We start from the raw sequence: 19,358 nt of genomic DNA, 5'->3' as shown, positions 1-19,358 counted from the left end.
ATCATTGTTGTTTGGCGGGCCCGGGCTGGGGATTCGAACCCACCACCTTAGGTGTATGTGGCTGGCGCCTTAGCCGCTTGAGCCACAGGTGCCGAGCCAGACATTTTAATCCCATATAGTAAATGTGTAGCTATAACAAATTACTTTTATTTTTCTTGAGGCTGAGTCTCACTCTGCTGGCTAAAGTGTCATGGCATCAACCTAGGTTTGACTCCTGGGTTCAACTTGTCCTCCTGCTTCTCAGCCTCCCAAGTAGCTAGGACCATAGGGTTCCACCAAAGTGCTAGAGACGGGGTCTCCCTCTCGCTTGGGCTGGTATCAAACTCCTGAGCTCAACATCCTAGAGTGCTAGGATTATAGGTGTGAGCCACTGCTTTGAGGCCAACTTTTTAAAGTGATCCTTACAAGACTCGTTTTCAGGGACATCCGTATCTGCTATTGAAAACTCATAGTTCCAAGATTAATTAGTGTAAATTTTGTTTGCATTTTTTAAGTTATTTAATTATTTATTACTTGGAGTGCCCAGGCATGGAGTCCAGGGGAGTTGGACAGAGGAGGAGGAGGGTCAGGCCCACTCCCCGCAGTTGTTGCCTCCTTCTCTCCTCTTCCTCCCTTCCTTTCTTCTCGTTTTGTCTTATTCATATAGGCAACCTTTATGAGCCTTCAAAAACTAGCTTAAGTCCTCATAAACTCATATATTTTTCCCCAAACACTGTTTTGTTGTTGAAAATAAAGTCCTTGGGTGGCACCTGTAGCTCAAAGGAGTAGGGTTCTGGCCCCATATGCTAGAGGTAGTGGATTCAAACCCAGCCCCGGCCAAAAAAAAAAAAAAAGAAAGTAAAGTCCTTGAGAGATTTTCCTAAAACATGAAATATTTTCAAAGTACCTGAATAGAAGTTAACTCCTTCTTTTCTGAGGGATATTTTTATTTTTGGTGATGAAGGTGAACCTTACTTTGTATTTGCTCTTATTTTCAAATTATGAAATTACCTTCTACAAATGCTATTTTAGTAACCAGAAAATATTTAAATGGTATATCACCAGAGATGTTTTTAATTATAGAGGTAGCTTGATTGTCTAGAATATGTGGTAGGTAGTATAGGCTCCTACTGTGTTTCCCCCAAAATAAGACACTGTCTTATATTTATTTTTTCTCAAGAAGACACACTAGGGATTATTTTCAGGGAATGTCTTATTTTTATTAAGTATAATACAACAAGCTTCATTTATTCAAATACAGTTAAGTCATCTTCTTCTGGAACCTGACAGAGGGAGCTGACCTTGTGGGTGGGGCTGGCACTAGTGATGGGTGAACTCCTTTCCCCTAGCCATTCACACATGCGCAGTAGGATGCCTGCAACTGCGGTTATGACACGTGCACCTGTGCAAGTGCGAACCGCTCGGGAGAAAGGAGCTGTGGCAGCTAAAAGGTATTCCAGTCTTCCTTACTGCTCTGCCCTCTGCGCTGAAATGCAAGGCATAGCTATGCAGTGTATCTGCAAAAAGAGAAGAAAGGAAGGGAGGAAGAGGAGAGAAGAAGGCAACAACTGCGGGGAGTGGGCCTGGCCCTCCTCCTCCTCTGTCCAACTCCACTGGACTCCATGCCTGGGCACTCCAAGTGATAAATAATTAAATAACTTAAAAAATGCAAACAAAAAGAGGCAAGCCATGCCATGCAGATACGCTGCATAGCCATGCCCATCACTAGGTCTTATTATCGGGATAGGGCTTATATTTAACAAGTGTATAGAAATCTTGCTAGGGCTTATTTTCAGGGAAACACAGTACCACCTTTATTGTTACATTGGACCAAGCTATATAACAGTGGAACTTAAGGCTCTTCTATTCTTTGCTATTCCTTTATAAATCTAAGATTATCATATATTGTGATTTTATGCTGTTTGACTAATAGCTATTACATAACATTGATGTCAAAATAAAAATTACATAAAAACAAAAATGTCTTCTTCACTGACATAATTAATGTTTTGTCATGCATATTAGTATTTTTCTCAAGGAATAATTTCTCATAATAACATATATTTAATTGTATGAATCAACTTTAGTTTCAGGGTATTGTTCTTAGCTATGTCTTCACAGATAGAAAATACTTCAAAATCTATTTTGAAATTATAGACATTAGCATTATGATGATGCTAATTGTTATGAATCATTAAAGCTCTGATGGGATAATTCTTAACTTCTCCAAAATGAGAACTTTCTACATATTGGCCTATAATATGAAAAAGGAATTTTCTGGAAGGGACTTACTAGCTATGGGTGAATTAAGAAGTTGACAAATCCTCTCTACAAGAAATATTTATGTATCTGCACAAAATGTTTATTGAGCTTAGGAAATCAAGACTATCCTGAACAAGAGCAAGGCCCCATCTCTACCAAAAATAGAAAAATTAGCCAGACGTAGTGGTGGGTGCCTATAGTCCCAGCTACTTGGGAAGCTGAGATAACTTAAACCTAGGAGTTTGAGGTTGCTGTTAGCTAGGCTGATGCTATGATATTCTGTCTTGAGCAGTAGAGTGAGACTCTATCAAAACAAAACAATAGGGCAGACTTGAAAACAGCCTGAAATTTGAATGTATTTTGCTTACATGCAGATTCATCAGTCCTGGGTATTTGAGCACAACTTCTTTATAATCACTGGCTGATCATCAGCCTGTACAGATATAGGACAGCCCCTGAAAGGCTAGGCTTAGAAATAAAAACAATATTGTTTTTTTAAAAACATGGATATTACTATGGACACAATGTGGGGGAGACAGATTTAATAAATTTAGTTTAAGCAAGTTAAGAAACAGACCCAATCAAGAACAACTTTCAGGAGGTAAAGTTAGAATCCAGACTTGCTATTAGTGCTTTATCTAACATATTCATTTTTTTAAAAAAGACATGTAAAGAAATAGAAATGTGTATAACCCATATTCAGGGAGAAAAATCCATCAATGGAAATAGATTTTTAGTATCCCCAGTTATTATCAGACAAAGTTTTCAAAGCATCAGTATGTTCAAAGAACATAAAGGAAACTATGTTATAAAAAATTAAAGGAAAGCATGAAAGTAACGAATCAACCAATAGAAAATCTTAAGTAAGTAGAAATTATTTTTGTAAAAGGGGTGAAGAGCCAAGCAAATTCTGGCTTAGCTGAAGAAAGACAATAATCAAAATGAAAAAGTCTCTAGAACAGTGGTTCTCAACCTTCCTAATGCCGCGGCCCTTTAATACAGTTCCTGTGGGTCGCAACCACCAGGTTGAGAACTGCTGCTCTACAGTGACTTAACAAATTTGAGATAGCACAAGAAAAAAAAATCCGTAAACTTAAAACTAGATCTATAGGCTTAGCACCTGTGGCTCAAGTGGCTAAAGCGCCAGCCACATACACCTAAGGTGGTGGTTTCGAATCCAGCCCAGGGTTGCCAAACAACAATGGCGGCTACAACCAAAATCAATACAGATTATTTTAAAAAAGAGAAAACATTTGAAGAAAAATGACCAGAACCTCAGAGCCCTTTGGGACAAGATGAAGTATATCAATGAATGTATAATGGGAAAGAGAAGAGCAGAGGGATATAAAAGTATTTGAAGAAATAATATCCAGAAACTTTCTACATTTGATAATATTCATTAATGTACATATTTGAAAAGCTCAACAAACCCCCAAGTAGGATAAATGCAAAGAACTCACACTAAACCACAAACTATTTATAAAAATAAAGTAAAAATCTTGAAAACAGCAAAAGAAAAAGCAGTTCCTCAGGTACAAGGGAACAGCAATATGATTAACAGCTGACTTTACTTCTTAACTACAGTAATGGAGACCAGAAGACAATAGAATGACATTTAAAGTACTAACAGAAAAAGCTACATCCAGCAAAATTATTTTTAAAAAATAAAAATAGACATTCTCTGTTAGAAAAATGAGAGAATTTGTTGCTAACAGACGTGCCTTATAAGAAATACTAGAGGAAGTCCTTGTGGTTGATAAGAATTACATCAGATAGTAATTAAAATTCCTAGGAAGAAAAAAAGGGCATGGGAAAATTTCAGTATATATGTGGGTTAATACAAAGACTTCATAAATATATTTATTCTCATATTTCATAACATCTTTAAAAACATGACATGGTATAAGCCAAGTTTTTTTTTACTTTCATTGAGTTTAAAACATATATAGATACATATGTCATAATAATAACATAAATGACAAGGGAGGGAATGGAGTTAGAGAAAAGTTTCTATACATTAGTGTAATTAGATTAGTATTAATCTGAAGTAGATTGTACTAAATTTGATACATTTTATAATCCCTGAGTTACTACTAAGAAAGTCACTCAGGAAAGAAAAATCAACCAGGAATTAAAATGATACATTAAAAATATTTAACATAAAATGGGGTAGTAAAAGGAGAAAAGAGGACAGAGAAGGACAGAGGGCATGTAGAAAAGAAAATGACAAATGTAAACCTAACCGTATCAATAATTCTATTAAATGTAAATGGTTTAAACACCCAAGTTAAAAGGCAGAGATTATAGACCACATAAAAAAAGAAAGATCCAACTATATATACTGTCTACAAAAGACATACCTTAAATTTAAAAGTACAAATAGGTTGAACGTTAGAAGATGGAAGAAGATATATCCTACAGACAATAACCATTGGAGAGCTGGGGTAACCATAACTTCAGACAAAATATATTTTAAAAATATTGCTAGAGAGCTCGGCACCTGTGGCTCAAGCAGCTGAGGCGCCAGCCACATACACCCAAGCTGGTGGGTTTGAATCTAGCCTGAGGCCTGCCAAACAACAGTGACGGCTGCAACCAAAAAATAGCCGGGTGTTGTGGCAGGCGCCTGTTGTGGGAGGCTAAGGTAGGAGAATCGCTTGAGCCCAGGAGTTAGAGGTTGCTGTGAGCTGTGATGCCACAGCACTCTACTGAGGGTGACAGCTTGAGGCTCCATCAAAAAAAAGAAATATATATATATTGCTAGAAACAAATTGGGCCATTTCATAATGATAAAAGAATCAATACACAAGGAAGATATAGCTATTATAAATGCTTACACAACTAGCAACAGGTCTTAAAAGTATGTGAAGTGAAACTGATTGAATTAAAAGGAGAAATACACAATTCAACTACAACTGATTTCAAAACTTGATAGCACACTAGACAGAAAATCAGCAAGAACATAGAAGACTTAGAGAGCATGCTCAACCAACTTACCAAACTCTTAGGTAAAGAGTGCCTATTTTTTCAAGTGTATGTGGATACATAGTAAGGAAGGCCAAGAAATAAGTCTTAATACATCTGGAAAGAATGAGATTATATAATGCATGTGTATGTTTTCCAGCCGCTATAGAATTAAGTTATAAATCAACAGCAAATGAAAATCTAAAAAATCTCCACAGTAAAATTTAATTGTTATTTAAGTGTTACTTAATTTCTCCAGTGTGAAATTAAATAACACACTCCTAAATATCCACTGGAACAAAGAAGAAATCACAAAAGATTTTAAAATGTCTTGGGCTAATGGAAAACCAGAGTACAACATATCAAAATTATAGAATATAAATAAAGCAATACTTAAAGGGACATTTATAGCTTTTGATGCCTTTGTCAAAAAAGACAAAAGGTCTGTAATGGATAGCTTTAGCTTCAACCTAAAAAACTATAAAAAAACCAAAATAAAACCAAAGTAAGCCAGTGAAAGGAAATAATAATGATTAGAAGATAACTCTGTAAAATAGAAAACAGAAATGTAATAAAAAAAAAAAAACACTGAAACTAAAAGTTTGGTCTTTGAAAAGATCAATAAAATTGACAAACCTTTAGCAAGAAACCAAAGAAAAGATAGAGATTAGCAAAAGCAGAAATGAAAGAGCAAATAGAACTGTGGCTCCTACAGAAGTTAAAAATAAAGAAATGTTATTGGCCGGGCACAGTGGCTTGCTTATAATCCTAGCACTCTGAGAGGCCGAAGTGGGTAGATTGCCTGAGCTCAGGAGTTCAAGACCAGCCTGAGCCAGAGTGAGATCCCATTTCTGAAAATAGCCGGGCGTTATGGCCAGTGCTTGTGGTCCCAGCTACTTATAAGCTAAGACAAGAGAATCACTTAAACCCAAGAGTTTGAGATTGTTATGAGCTTTGACGCCATGGCACTCTACCAAGGGTGACGAGGTGAGACTATCTCAAAAGAAAAGAAATGTTATAACTAACTTTATGCCCACAAATTAAACAATTTAGATGCCATGACCAAATTCCTTAAAAGATACAGATTTTCAAAACTGACTCAAGAAGAAATAGTTAATCTAAAGAGGACTATAATAAGTAAAAAATTGAATTAGTAATTTAAAATATTTTCATAAAAAAAGATCTAGGCCAAGATGATGTTACTGTTGGATTTTATCAAATGCTTATAGAATAGATTACAGATAATGCCAATTCTTCCCGTACTCTTAGAAAATATTGCTCATGAACATAGAGGGAAAAATTCTTAACCATATTAGCATAGAGTCCAGCCAGCTCTAGAAAGGGTTATGTACCTTGACCAAGTGGAATTTATCCCAGAAATTCAAGGTTGGTTTAACATCTGAAATCACTTGCTGTAAAGTACTGTAATAGATAATAAAATCATAGACTAAAAGACAAAAACCTTATATGTCAGAAAAAGCATTTGATAAACTTTAATACCCACTGATAATGAGAAATCTCAAGAGACTAGGAATGGAAGGGAATTTTCTCAACCTGATAAATAGCATCTATAAAATCCTACAGCTAATATTATACGTAATGATGAAAAGCTGTGTGTTTTCCCCCTAAGACTTGGCAGGAGATCTTATTCTCACCTCATCTATTCAACATTGTGCTGAAGATTTTAGTCAGTGTGATCAGGAAAGAAAAAGAAATAAAAGGCATCCAAATTGGAAAGGAAGAAGTAAAACTGTCTTGTATGTCAACCTGTATGTAGAAAATCTCAAGAAATACACGCCCCCAAATCTACTAAAACTAATAAACATGTTTAATGAGGTCACAGGATCCAAAGTCAACATACAGAAAAATTGCTACACTTCTATATAATGGGAACAAAAGTCCTAAAACTGAAATTAAGAAAAAGATTCCCTTTACAGTGGTACCAAAAATAATAAAATAGTTGGGTATACATTTAACAAAATGAGTATAAGACTTAAACAATGAAAAGTACAAAGCATTACTTAGAGAAATTAAAGGTATAAATAAATAAAGAGCCACTACATGTTTATGGTTTGGAAGGTTCGGTATTGTCAAGATAGCAGTACTCCCCAAAGTGATCTATAAATTTAACACAATTCCTGTGTAAATTCTAGCAGACTTTTTATAGAAATTTTAGGCAGTCCTAAAATTTCCATGGATATGAAGACCTAGAAATAGCCAAATGAGTTTTAAGAACTAAGTTGGAGGACTTAAACTGCCTTATTTCAAAACTTACTATAAATCTGGTGTGATCAACATAATACGATACTGGGACTATATATAGACATTAGAGGAATGGAACAAAATTAAAAGTCAAGGGACACAAAACCTCACATTTTTCATCAGTTGATTCCCAGCAAAGGTGCCATGACAACCCAGTGGATAAAGGATAGTTTTCAACAAATTGTGCTGAAACAATTAGAAACTCATAAGGAAAAAAATCTTTGACTTGAGCCTGTGCCATACATAAACATTAACTCAAAATGGATCATAAACCTGAGTATAAAGGGCAAAAACTATAAAACTCTTAGAGGAAAAATAGGAAAAAATTTTTATGCCTTTGAGTTCGACAGAGAGTTCTTAGGTATGACATCAAAAGCACAAACCACAAAAAAAAAAAATGATAAATTGGAATTCAACAGAATTAAGAATTTCTTCTTTTTGAAAAACGCTCTTATGAGAATAAAAAGACAGTTGATATACTGGAAGAAAATATTTGAAAATCTTATTTCTGAGAAAAGACTTATATCTAGAGTAAAGAACTCTTAGAATTCAGTAAAACATCCCAACTTAAACATGGGCAGTAGATTTGAATAAATATTTTGCTTAAGAATATATACAAGAGGCTAACAGGTACATGAAAAGGTGTTCAGCTTCATTATTCACTGGGGAAATGCCAATTAAAAGTGTTATGAAATACCACTAGAAATATCCCCACTAGAATGGCCATAATCAAAAAAGACAATAACAAGTGTTGGTGAGGATGTGGAGAAACTAAAATCCACATACTTTGCTGGTGAGATTATAAAATGGTACAACCTCTTTGGAAAGCAGTTCTTTCTAAGATAGTTTCTTTAGAGCCTGGCGTTGTGGCAGGCACCTGTAGTCCCAGCTACTCGGGAGGCTGAGGCAAGAGAATCACCTAAGCCCAAGAGCTGGAGGTTGTTTTGAGCTGTGACACCACAGCACTGTACCGAAGGTGACAAAGTGAGACTCTGTCTCTAAACAAACAAAAAAAAAGATAATTTCATTTAACCCTACAATTCTACTCCTAAGAGTCTATCCAAGAGAAATGAACATATTTACATAGACATGTACACAAATGTTTCTAGCAGCATTATTCATAATAGCCCCAAACTAAGAACAGTCCAAATGTCTATCAACAGGTAAATGAATAAACCATATGTACCATATCCATACATCAGAGTAGTATTCTCCAATAAAAAGGAATGAAGTGGGCTGGGTGCGGTGGCTCACATCTGTAATCCTAGCACTCTGGGAGGCCAAGGCAGGTGGCTTGCCTAAGCTCAGGAGTTTGAGGCCAGCCTCAGCAAGAGAGAAACCTTGGCTCTAAAAAATAGCTCAACATTGTGGCAGGTGCCTGTAGTCCCAGCTAACAGGGAGGCTGAGACAAGAGAATTGCTTTGAGCCCAAGAATTTGAGGTTGCTGTGAGCTTTGATGCCACAGCTCTCTACCAAGGGCAACAAAGTGAGACTCTGTCTCAGAAAAACAAACAAACAAAAAAAACAAAATAAAAGAATAAAGTAAGTAAATTAATAAAAGGAGTGAAGAACTGCTGCATGAGTGATCCTTGAAAACATGCTCAGGGAATGAAGTCAGAAACAAAGACCACAATTTCAGTAATTCTGTTTTTATGAACTGTCCAGAAAAGGTCCATTTTTAGAGAGAAAAGATATAATATTCTAGATCTAGAAAGGGGTGATTAGCTATAAACCAGCATGAGGAAACTGGAGTAATAGAAGGGTTGCACGACTGAATTATGATGGTTGTTGTCCAACTCCGCAAATCTGCGAAACATCAACAAATTTTACATTCATAGTGAGTGAATTATATGGTGTATAATTTCTATTTCAGTAATCCATTTTTAAAGGAATTTTCTTACTTTCTTGGCCTTTTCTGCTTAAATTTTATTAGTTTTTCTAAATCTTTATGCCACAAAGATTGATTTATATTTTCTCATAAACTTTCTGATTTATGTGTTTAATATTATCTATCTCGGAAGAATAACCGTTTTTAAAGAAGGACCTCTTTATATGTGTACCTTTCCTTCAGATCTGTTCTTGTAACACCTCTTTTTCCAGTTCCAGGTAGATAGTTTTTGATTTTCCACTGAAGTTTACTGTTCATTCTATGTCACTGGTTTTGTCTTTCACAATTTTTTTTTTCAGGATGATGTTAACTTTTAGAAACTAACTTTGGAACAATTTTTTATATACTTTTGCTGTCTCTTGTTACATTCTTTAATGTCTTTTTCCCATGAAAATATAAAATCTTATTTCTAAAATGCATTTTGGTTTTAATTTTATGCATGTCTCTTAAAACAGAATATGCTTCCCTGGGATCACTCTATGACTACATTAACAGTAACCGAAGTGAAGAGATGGATATGGACCACATTATGACCTGGGCCACGGATGTAGCCAAAGGTAAGAAAGTGTTTGGAATATTCTTATAAATTTGAGGGGAGCTTTTTCCCACCCTGAAAGGGGGACATAAGTCAAAACATTTTTTACCCTGTGTCTTTAGATGTTCTTTTTTTTTAATAGTAAGACTTTTGCAGCTGACTGTAGATTAGTATTTTAGGTCATTGCCTTTCTACTCCTCAGCTTGTTTTTTTCTTTTTTTCCTTTCTCTAAAATCAAGTTCTAGCTTAAGGGTAGACACTTTCGTCATGTTTTCTGATATTTCACGAACTGGCTTGCTTGATACATTAAATGGAAAAATCATAATTCTGTTATTGTTCTGAAAGTCTCTACTTAGACTCAGTATCCAGAAAACATGATTTATTATAGGATTAGTTTTCATTTTGTATATATAGTGTGCTAAAAATAGAAACCACTTGCAAAAAAAGAAAATCTTGTTTCTCCTGCCATATGAAAGCAATTCAGATTTTATTTTATATTTAACGTAAACTTGGACATCACCCTTGGAAATTAAATATTTTTAATATGCAAAATCTCTAAACAAGGTGCCCAGGCTTTTTCCTCTCATAAATTCCTACATGGACTAATGCTTTCTAAAGCAATTCAAGTTCCATTTATTTTTATCTTTTTTTTTTTCCATTTTCCTAACTGAACATTTCTGAGTTTTATTTATAACTGTCAAAGTTGTTTTGGAAACAACTTGATCTAAGTAATGAACGCTGATAGTTACATTTATATTCTAACAACCCGTAGACAGAGAGTCCACATTTTCCTGGAGAAGTTAACTCCTTTACATTTTACAACTCCCTTCTTTATAAGCATCTCCTTACAAAGCAAGTATGTTGGCTGGGTGCAGTGGCTTGAGGGGGGTAGATTGCTTGAGCTCAGGAGTTCAAGACCAGCTTGAGCAAGAGTAAGACCCTGTCTCTACTAAAAATAGAAAAACTAACCAGGCTTTGTGGTGGGTGCTTATAGTCCCAGCTACTTGGGAGGCTGAGGCAAGGGGATCATTTGAACTCAAGAGTTTGAGGTTGCTGTGAGCTATGATGCTAGAGCACCCTACACAAGGGGATGGAGTGAGACAGTGCCTCAAAAAAAAAAAAAAGCCTGTACATTATTTAGCATTTATACTTTGTTTTCACTGTGTGACTTGCAAAAGTCGTAGTCTTTCCTTTAGGGAATTATTTTGTCTGTTTTAAGTTTCATCAAAACCTGCCAAATTGTTCAAATAGGGAAAGTGAAACTTGGCTTTTTAGTTTTATGCTAGATGCTGCTGCTGAATGATACTTCATTACCTTATAAGAATAATAAAGCTCTATGTTTAGAGTGGTGTATTTAAGGCTTTGGTTGTGTTAATTAACTTAATTGTGTATTCATGCACCAGGCATCTCAAATCAGCCTTAAAATTTTATATTCTTCAACATATTTTCATGTGACGTCATAGTCGCTTCTCTGCATCTCAGCGGTACTCAGGGTCCCCCTGTTTGTAAGCAGAGTGATGTGTCATTACGGGGAGCTGCCTGCAGCATTGTGGAAGTATGCTTAGGTAAATTCAAACACATGTACCGCATAGGCAGTCCTTGACTTACAGCGCGTTACCTTACAAACATTTGCCTTTAGGGTGCTTAGCCAATTACACCCATGTTATTACTTAATGGCACTTAGGATGGGTAGACAGCAAACAAATCAACTGACAACAGTCTTTGCTTCCTGCTGTGCTCTACTTAAGCTTCTCTTGTTCCCCAGCCTGTGAGCTTCTGGTCCTTTCCCCCTCTCAAGTGCCTGCCTGCCATCCCTGCCCCAGGGGTGAATCTCTTGGCTCCAGATCAGCTCTTTCTCTGGGGTTTCTCAAGAGTGCTGGTGCTCTGCATCAGAAGGACAAGGAAGAGAAAGAACAGAATTAAGTAGCAAACTAGAAGTACAGGAAAAGAATAGGGAAGGAGAGGGTGAGAGTGACCTCCGAGGCGGTCTAAAACTACAGTCATAACATTCCTTTTGGCTGGCTGGTGAATTTATCCGAAAGGCAAGTCCGTGCTAATGTGTTTGGTCTCAGGCATGAAAAGTGAGGCAGAAAAGAGGCTTGATTATTAATAGTTACAGATAATACTTTTACTTAACATTTAAAAATCCTTTAAGGTGGACTATAAACGAAAAAAATAAATTAATGCTTTAGAAATGACTTTGACCCCCTCTGATAAAGGTATAGAACTTGGGGATTAAATAGGAAGGCTTTATTTTTGTTGATTCTGTTTCTAATTCAGCTATGTACCTTTCAGTTTGACTTTGATTAAATTGACTGGAGCAGTGATACGTGGAGAAATGAAAGAATGAATACATTCATTTCAATTAAGAGTCATGCATACATTTTGAAATAAGCATTTCTTAACATCATTGCTGTTAGAAGACTAACTCCTCAAAGCAAAAAAGATTCTCTTCTTCCTAGACAGGAAAAGGAGTGGACGGTGGGCCAGCAAGTATATCTGAAATTGCTACAAGTCCATCAGCAGCATTGAAAGGAACAAGTACAGCAGATAAACTTCAATCCAGTCTTAAAATGGTCACTGTGGATTCCTTACCTGCACAAAATTCTCCTCCCTAACATCTGTCACAGCTTTTTAGGAAACCCTGAGCATTTTAAACCTGATAAAAGTATTTTTCAGACTTCTTAACTACTGGCAGTAAAAACAAGGCAGGATTATAGATGGCTCTATAAAAACAAATTAAATAGAATTTTACATAATTGTGATGACTGTTTATATACAGTAAATATTATTTAAGTGTATACTATACATCATACACAAATAATTTATGGTACTTATAATAATTTGCTATGAGGGAGAAAAGTGCCTGTATTTAAAGCTTTTGTACTAGAATCTTGTCAGCAAGTGTGGAAACTATCTCTACCACTAAGAGTAATTAAATAGATTCTATCTGAAAAATTTTTAAGGAATTTGATTCTAAGACAAAAGAGAGGTAACTATGAAACTCAGTCATACTAAGATTATTAAATGCTACCCAGGCTTAGCTATTGAACTTTTACAGGTTTTTTTGGGGGGGTTGTCTGTTTGTTTTGTTTTTGTTTCTTGAGACAGTCTCAAGCTGTTGCCCTGGGTAGAGTGCCCTGGCATCATAGCTCACAACAACCTCCAACTCTTGGGCTCAAGCGATTCTCTTGCCTCAGTTTTTCTATTTTTAATAGACATGGGGTCTCGCTTTTGCCCAGGCTGGTCTTGAACTCGTTCAGTCTTTAAAAAACTGAAATATTCTACATGCTTTAAAAAGCCAAAGCCTCCTTCCTAAATTATTTTCAATGGATAGTTCATTTAAAAAAGAAATCTGTCCAATTATAGGGCTGGATGTGTGGGGCTATTTCTTCCATTGTTTAGAAAAGATAACTTGAAGGGGAGGGGGAAGGGCAGGTAATTGGTAGGACCACACCTGGGATGCATTTTACAAGGGTACATGTTAAATTTATTAAGTGTAGAATATAAGTGTCTTAACACGCACACCAAAAAAAGATAACTTGAGAAATAAAGGAAGAGGATGTATTTCAGTAGAAAGTTGTCCTTTTCTTTATTCTAAAGGGGTAGACAATACATACATACATATAGGGTCAAACATTAATAAGGGGAAACTGTGAAATATGTCTTTTACAGTGTAATTTTTGATTCAAAATACTAAAACTCTGCAAAGCTTATGTATATCCAGTTTACTGAAGTAAATTTGATTTACACCCTAAATATCATGGAAATAATTTTGGAGTATGCTTAAATATAGATTATCTCAAAGATTTATCCTTGTGAAAAGAGTAAACTATTGTGTAACTATCGTATAATTTTCTATCTGAAAAATCATATAATTCTTTACCCATTCTAACTAATGAATCCCCCGAATTCTCCCTATCTCTACCCCACGTTCACTCCCCAGTCTTGTTGGAATGAGTACTGAGGAAATAAATGAACCAAACTGCAACTGGATAACTGCAGACATCCAAATGAAACTGAAGCAGGGCAGATTTAGAAGGCAGTGGTAGTGGAAGACCTTAGTCACGGCACGCTGCCTCCAGAGGTTTCTGTGCTGTTTTCCTGCAGACTCCAGAAAATCAAGGTGCCCTTTTTAGGTATTGTTAAGAAGCTCTTATAGCTTTACACACAACCAGATCCCAGCCTTTACGAGATTAAAGCACAAATTTTACTTAGCATCATGGAAGAAATTAGTTTCTGCTATGGAATTTCTTGAAAAAATATGGAAGGCAATACTGATGCAATGTTAAAATATTAACAGACCTTTTTTCCTTCTTATATGAAAAGGAATGCACTATTTACATATGGAGGCTCCCGTGAAGGTGATTCACAGAGATCTCAAGTCAAGAAACGGTAACATATGTTTTTCTTTTACCTATTTTATTACAATTACATGCCCCTGTGTATAGAAAAAGAACTCATGCTTTACATACCTTTTGTAACCTGTTTGACTCACTGCTGATACCATGGAAGTCTTTCCACTATCAATTAAATATCAAAATTCTCTGTTATTTGAAGAAGCTGTGTCATATCCACTGTACGAATATATGCACTGTATGAATATAGCGCACATATGAAAATTTGGATTGTTTATATTTTTTCTTTGATAAGAAATTTCATGCTTAATATCTTTTAGCCCAAATTTTTCAACACATCCTTAATTATTTTCCTAAAATCATTTTCTAAGCGAGATTTGCTGGATGAAAGTGTATAGTCATGTGTTTCTACTCTTCTATTTTTAGGTGTTTCTCTGTACTAGCAATTTCCAATTTTGTTCTTGTTAGTTTTGAATTACATGGTGCGAATTGTTTATGTTTGTCGTGCCCATATTACCTGGAGCAGTGCCCAAAATGGGCAGCGCATTTGGGAGTTTGGAAAGTAAAGGTTCTATTTCTCTTCTTCTGTACTTTATAAAGTTAACTTATAATCCTGTATTTTATGATTTGGAGGGTAAGCATTTTAAAATAGCTTGCAGGATAAGACTTTGCCTTCAAGTAGGAGTGGTAACAGAATGCTCCTTCTGTTCCGTCACTTCGCAGTTACTGGAGAAAGGCAGCTGGGGATACCTTAGCCGTCCAGAACTAGCTAAGCAAACATCAGAGGTTGCCACTTTTTTTCAAACCTCGCTTTTAATTAATTAGTCGTGTACATGTTTTCTAAGTGGGTCTTCTCAGGGAGGAGGATGAGAACTATTTCTTTTTAGCAGCTCTTTAGTTCACTTCAGTTAAAGTGGATACATGTGACACCCATAGCTCAGTTGGCAGGGCACCGGCCACCTGCACCAAGGGTGGCGGGTTTGAGCCCAGCCTGGGCCTGCTAAACAAATACTGCTACCAAAAAATAGCCAGGTGTTGTGGCCAGTGCCTGGGATCCCAACTGCTTGGGAGGCTGAGGCAAGAGAATCTCTTGAGCCCAGGAGTTTGAGGTTGCTGTGAGCTGTGATGCCATAGCACTCTACCCAGGGTGACAGCTTGAGACTCTGTCTCAAAAAATAAATTAATTAATTAATTAATAAAGTGGGTACATGCTGACAGTGTGATCCTTAGCATGGGTGGTGATGGCACGTAGTTGAAGGGGACCAGGGAATGAATGGACCAGGCACCCTTGCTCATACGTGCTCCAGGACCTTGAGGTTTGTGTGTGCACTTGGCGGGGGATGGGAGGTAGCTGGCTGGCACCCGCCACTCATCAGTAGTCCAGGTTGGACCAACAGCTCAGCCCTGCCAGTTGACTCTGGCTTACTGTCCTTCCCTTTTCTAGGTTGTCACTTATCCTTTGGCTCTGGCTAGACATAAGTTTCCTGGAATTAGACATTTTTGATATATAATTGGCTAACCAGGAAGTCAGTATGTAATAATCTACAATTTAGTAGGAAAGATCAGTTTTATGACTTTCTAAATTTTCAGTTCCTGCCCAGAATTCCAATTTAAACAAGTGATTTGACTTCAGTACATCCTGAATCTTCCATGAAAGAATGGTTAACTAAATGATGAGCTTCTCTTCATGCTATTATTATGAAGAAAGCGGTGCAGGATGTCACCATTTTTTAAAATTGCAATTTGTGGGTGGTTACTTTTCTGGGAACACACATACTTTCTTATTAAAAGACTATAGACCTAACTTTTAACAGTTTTTTTTTTTTTTTTGGGGGGAGAAGGAACAAGACTCTTTCTTTTTCTATGTTTTACATATATATATTTTTTTCTTTTGCAGGTTTTTTTTTTTTTTTCCCCGGCTGGGTTTGAACCCACCACCTCCAGCATATGGGGCTAGCACCCTACTCCTTTGAGCCACAGGCACCGCCCTGTTATATATATATTTTTTTTATATTGGTAGATTTTGTTGAGTACTTTTTAATCTTATAATGGGAAAACTGAATATAATATTAACAATATTTATGTTTCTATTTGTAAAACTTTATAGCTTGTTTATAATATATTTACCCTGAGGCTATTTCTATATATTAATTCATGCAAAAATTATTTCCTCACCTTATTAAAATCATTATTAGCAACTAATAAGTATTGCTCCTTTACCATGTTTAAGGCACTGTATGGCTTATGAAAGAAACACCAGAAACTTATCTTCATGGTCTTATCCTTGACCTCATCTCCTCTTATGCTCTTATTCTCACACTCCCATAAATGCCCCTACATTTAATAGTCCAAAACAGATCCCAACTTCAAATCAATATCTCTATATGCTTATTAAACATACTCACATAGGTATTATTTATGACCCTTAAATGTATCATGTTCAGACTGACCTTTTCATCTTCATTCAACCTCACATCCTCCAAAAAGTCATTTCTGCATTTCCTTTACTGAGTGAGTAGCAGTGAGTTGCCTAAGCTAGAAATTAAATGAACAGGAGTTAGAGTTTGGGTTCTCCTGCTTCTCCCCTCATACCCAGCTTTCATCAAGCCCTGTGTCCTAAGTATTTCTTGACTCCGTCCACTTCTCTCCTGTCCTTTTCCCTGTACAGCCCTAGTCCAGGCATCCTCACTTCTCTCGGACCACACACACTTCCACGCTCAGTGATCCCCTTGCCGCTGGTCCTGTTCTTCTCTGACCCAGTCCTCCCTCTGCACATTTGCTCATCTCATTCCTCCACTTAGAGTTGTTCCTTGGTTCTCCATTTCTCACAAGGGCTCCCCTTGCCCTGGCCCCTACCTTCCGTAGTTGCCATACCATTCCTTCTTCTCCTGAGTTTTTGCCTGGGCTCTGTCTTCTGCCTAGGAAATTATTTTCCTCTTTCTAGCTAAGCCCTGTATTTTTCAGGTGCTAACATAAGTATCATTTCTTTCAGGAAACTTCATCTGATCTCCTCAGACTTAGATATTCTTGTTCTTGGGTTCTATAGTACTGTCCTCATAGGATTTATCCCACTTTGTATTAGATGTTCATTTAATCTTCTCTCTGATTAGACTGTGAACCCCATGTGAACAGAGACGATGCTGATCTGACCTTCCTATAGTGCATAGCCTTACACATAGTAGGTGCTCAGCGTATATTTGTGAAATGAATGACTGTATGAATACGTGATTAAATATTGTCTCTTCAGTTGGGAGAGAATACGATATATACCATAAAGGAGTAATGGTAATGACTTCCTTGGTATCACATTGGCAGTCTATTGGTAGAGCCCAGGTAAAAATTTGGTTCTAACAATTCCTACTCATTTATGCCCTTTTTTGTTAGAACTGCATTTGGATAAAACAAGTGTCTTAAAAGCCTTTTCCATTAGGCTTTTATTTTAATGTCAACAACCTTTGCAAAATCTTCACTGCTGTAAATAACATTGATTTTTGCCTTTTATAATGCCATATTAAGGACAGAAATGTACGTTTCTGATTTCTTTCAGTACAAGACAGTTCACACTAATTAAATAATTTTCATAATTTATCTTTTTTTATTTTTTAGTTGTCATAGCTGCTGATGGAGTATTGAAGGTAGGACTATTTCTTTAATTTAAAAAAAATTCTTAATTTCAGATGTAAATTCTTGTGACTTATAATTTTTTTATTAGCTGAAAAGTAGAAAGTTAACACTGGCTTTTTTCCCTTAGATCTGTGACTTTGGCGCCTCTCGGTTTCATAACCATACCACACACATGTCCTTGGTCGGAACTTTCCCATGGATGGCTCCGGAAGTTATCCAAAGTCTCCCTGTGTCTGAAACTTGCGACACATATTCCTATGGTGTGGTGAGTTCATTCTCATTTTTTATTTGCTAAAGGAGCTGTAGAAATATAACAGTTTATCACAGGAGACAGCACTGCTATTTCTAGTGGAATACCTGAAACAGTGGCAACCAGGAGAGCACTTTCTGATATCTAAAATGTTTCCTTTGGTCATTTTTATACTTCTGAGTTATTTTGTCCTGTGTTAAGAAGAAACCAATGTCACATCCAAGAAACAAGTTAGATGGAAGCTGAAGTAATGGCGGCCTCACTTCTCCATGGATAGTGCTTTTTTGCAAGGTGGAGAAATGACTGTAGAATGTTTCTGTAATTCAATTGGACTGTGAATCATCTATGAGGACTTCATTGTCACAGGCTGCTCAAACAGTATAAAGCCACCCATAGATCTGCCAGGTGGGCTAACTAACAGGACACTTCTGACTGTGAGCTGTTCAGTAACCAGTGCACCCTGATTAGTGAATTTCTAAAAGCAGAAAAGAAAATGTACTTAGCCACTGGCAGATAGTCTTTTGCATGTCTGCTGCTCGGCATAGAAAGCAGTAGTGACTATCTGAAACATGAATCTAAAGTATCACATAAGAGTAGCAACAGAGCGACCTGGAAGAATAGAATAACCTGGAGGCAGTGTCCGCGGGCACAGCCGTCACAGGACTGAGTCAGGTGAGAAGCAGGAGCTGCTGGGGGAGCAGTGTGGAGGGGTCTTTCCTGGGGAGTAAGTCGTGCCTGCACTTTCAGAGAGGAGGAAGCCGGTAGGGGCAGTTCTGTTTGTTGGCTGTTTTTTGAAGGTTGGTTTCCCCTACAATGTTTATATATCCTTTAAAAGTCCAAAATTGTGTTTGGAACTCGCGCCTTCACATCTCATCTCCCGCTTACACTGCCTCTCTGTTTATACTATTGCTTCTTAAAAGGACATTTTCACAGTGATTTTAAATGCAGCAGGCTAATTTGGGCCCATTTCAGCGTGCCTCTTCCTTCTGAATGTCCGTGTCTTGGAGAATGAATGGAGGGAGCCACTGGCACAGGAGACGATCTGTGATGTCGCGCACGCTCCTTTCCTTTCTTCACTCTCTGTCTACTGCTGCTTCATTTCTTAAGTTCTGGGCTTGTTCCAGTTGGCTTGGTCTTTCTAATTCGTAATACATCTGATGTATACAAAATTCATACAACAGGGTTGAATTTTGTGGCCCTTTCAAAAAAATCATTTCAAGAATAAAATGTTTGGCC

General features: G+C 36.8%; 1 protein-coding gene across 2 annotated transcripts in view; it reads left to right on the top strand.

Annotated features, from left to right (window-relative positions):
• MAP3K20 (mitogen-activated protein kinase kinase kinase 20) overlaps nucleotides 1–19,358 on the top strand; it is a 191,356-nt gene that overhangs the window by 93,721 nt on the left and 78,277 nt on the right. For both annotated transcript variants that reach the window (XM_003791511.3, XM_012806200.2), the window contains 4 exons: nucleotides 9,811–9,912; nucleotides 14,220–14,285; nucleotides 17,855–17,883; nucleotides 18,000–18,137. In XM_003791511.3, coding sequence (XP_003791559.1) covers nucleotides 9,811–9,912; nucleotides 14,220–14,285; nucleotides 17,855–17,883; nucleotides 18,000–18,137 — 335 coding nt within the window. The remainder of the gene's footprint in view (nucleotides 1–9,810; nucleotides 9,913–14,219; nucleotides 14,286–17,854; nucleotides 17,884–17,999; nucleotides 18,138–19,358) is intronic.

The sequence above is a fragment of the Otolemur garnettii genome, unplaced genomic scaffold (assembly GCF_000181295.1).
Source record: "Otolemur garnettii isolate 467f Iridium unplaced genomic scaffold, OtoGar3 scaffold00048, whole genome shotgun sequence".
Taxonomy (NCBI): Eukaryota; Metazoa; Chordata; class Mammalia; order Primates; family Galagidae; genus Otolemur; species Otolemur garnettii.
This window is presented reverse-complemented; position numbering and strand designations above follow the sequence as displayed.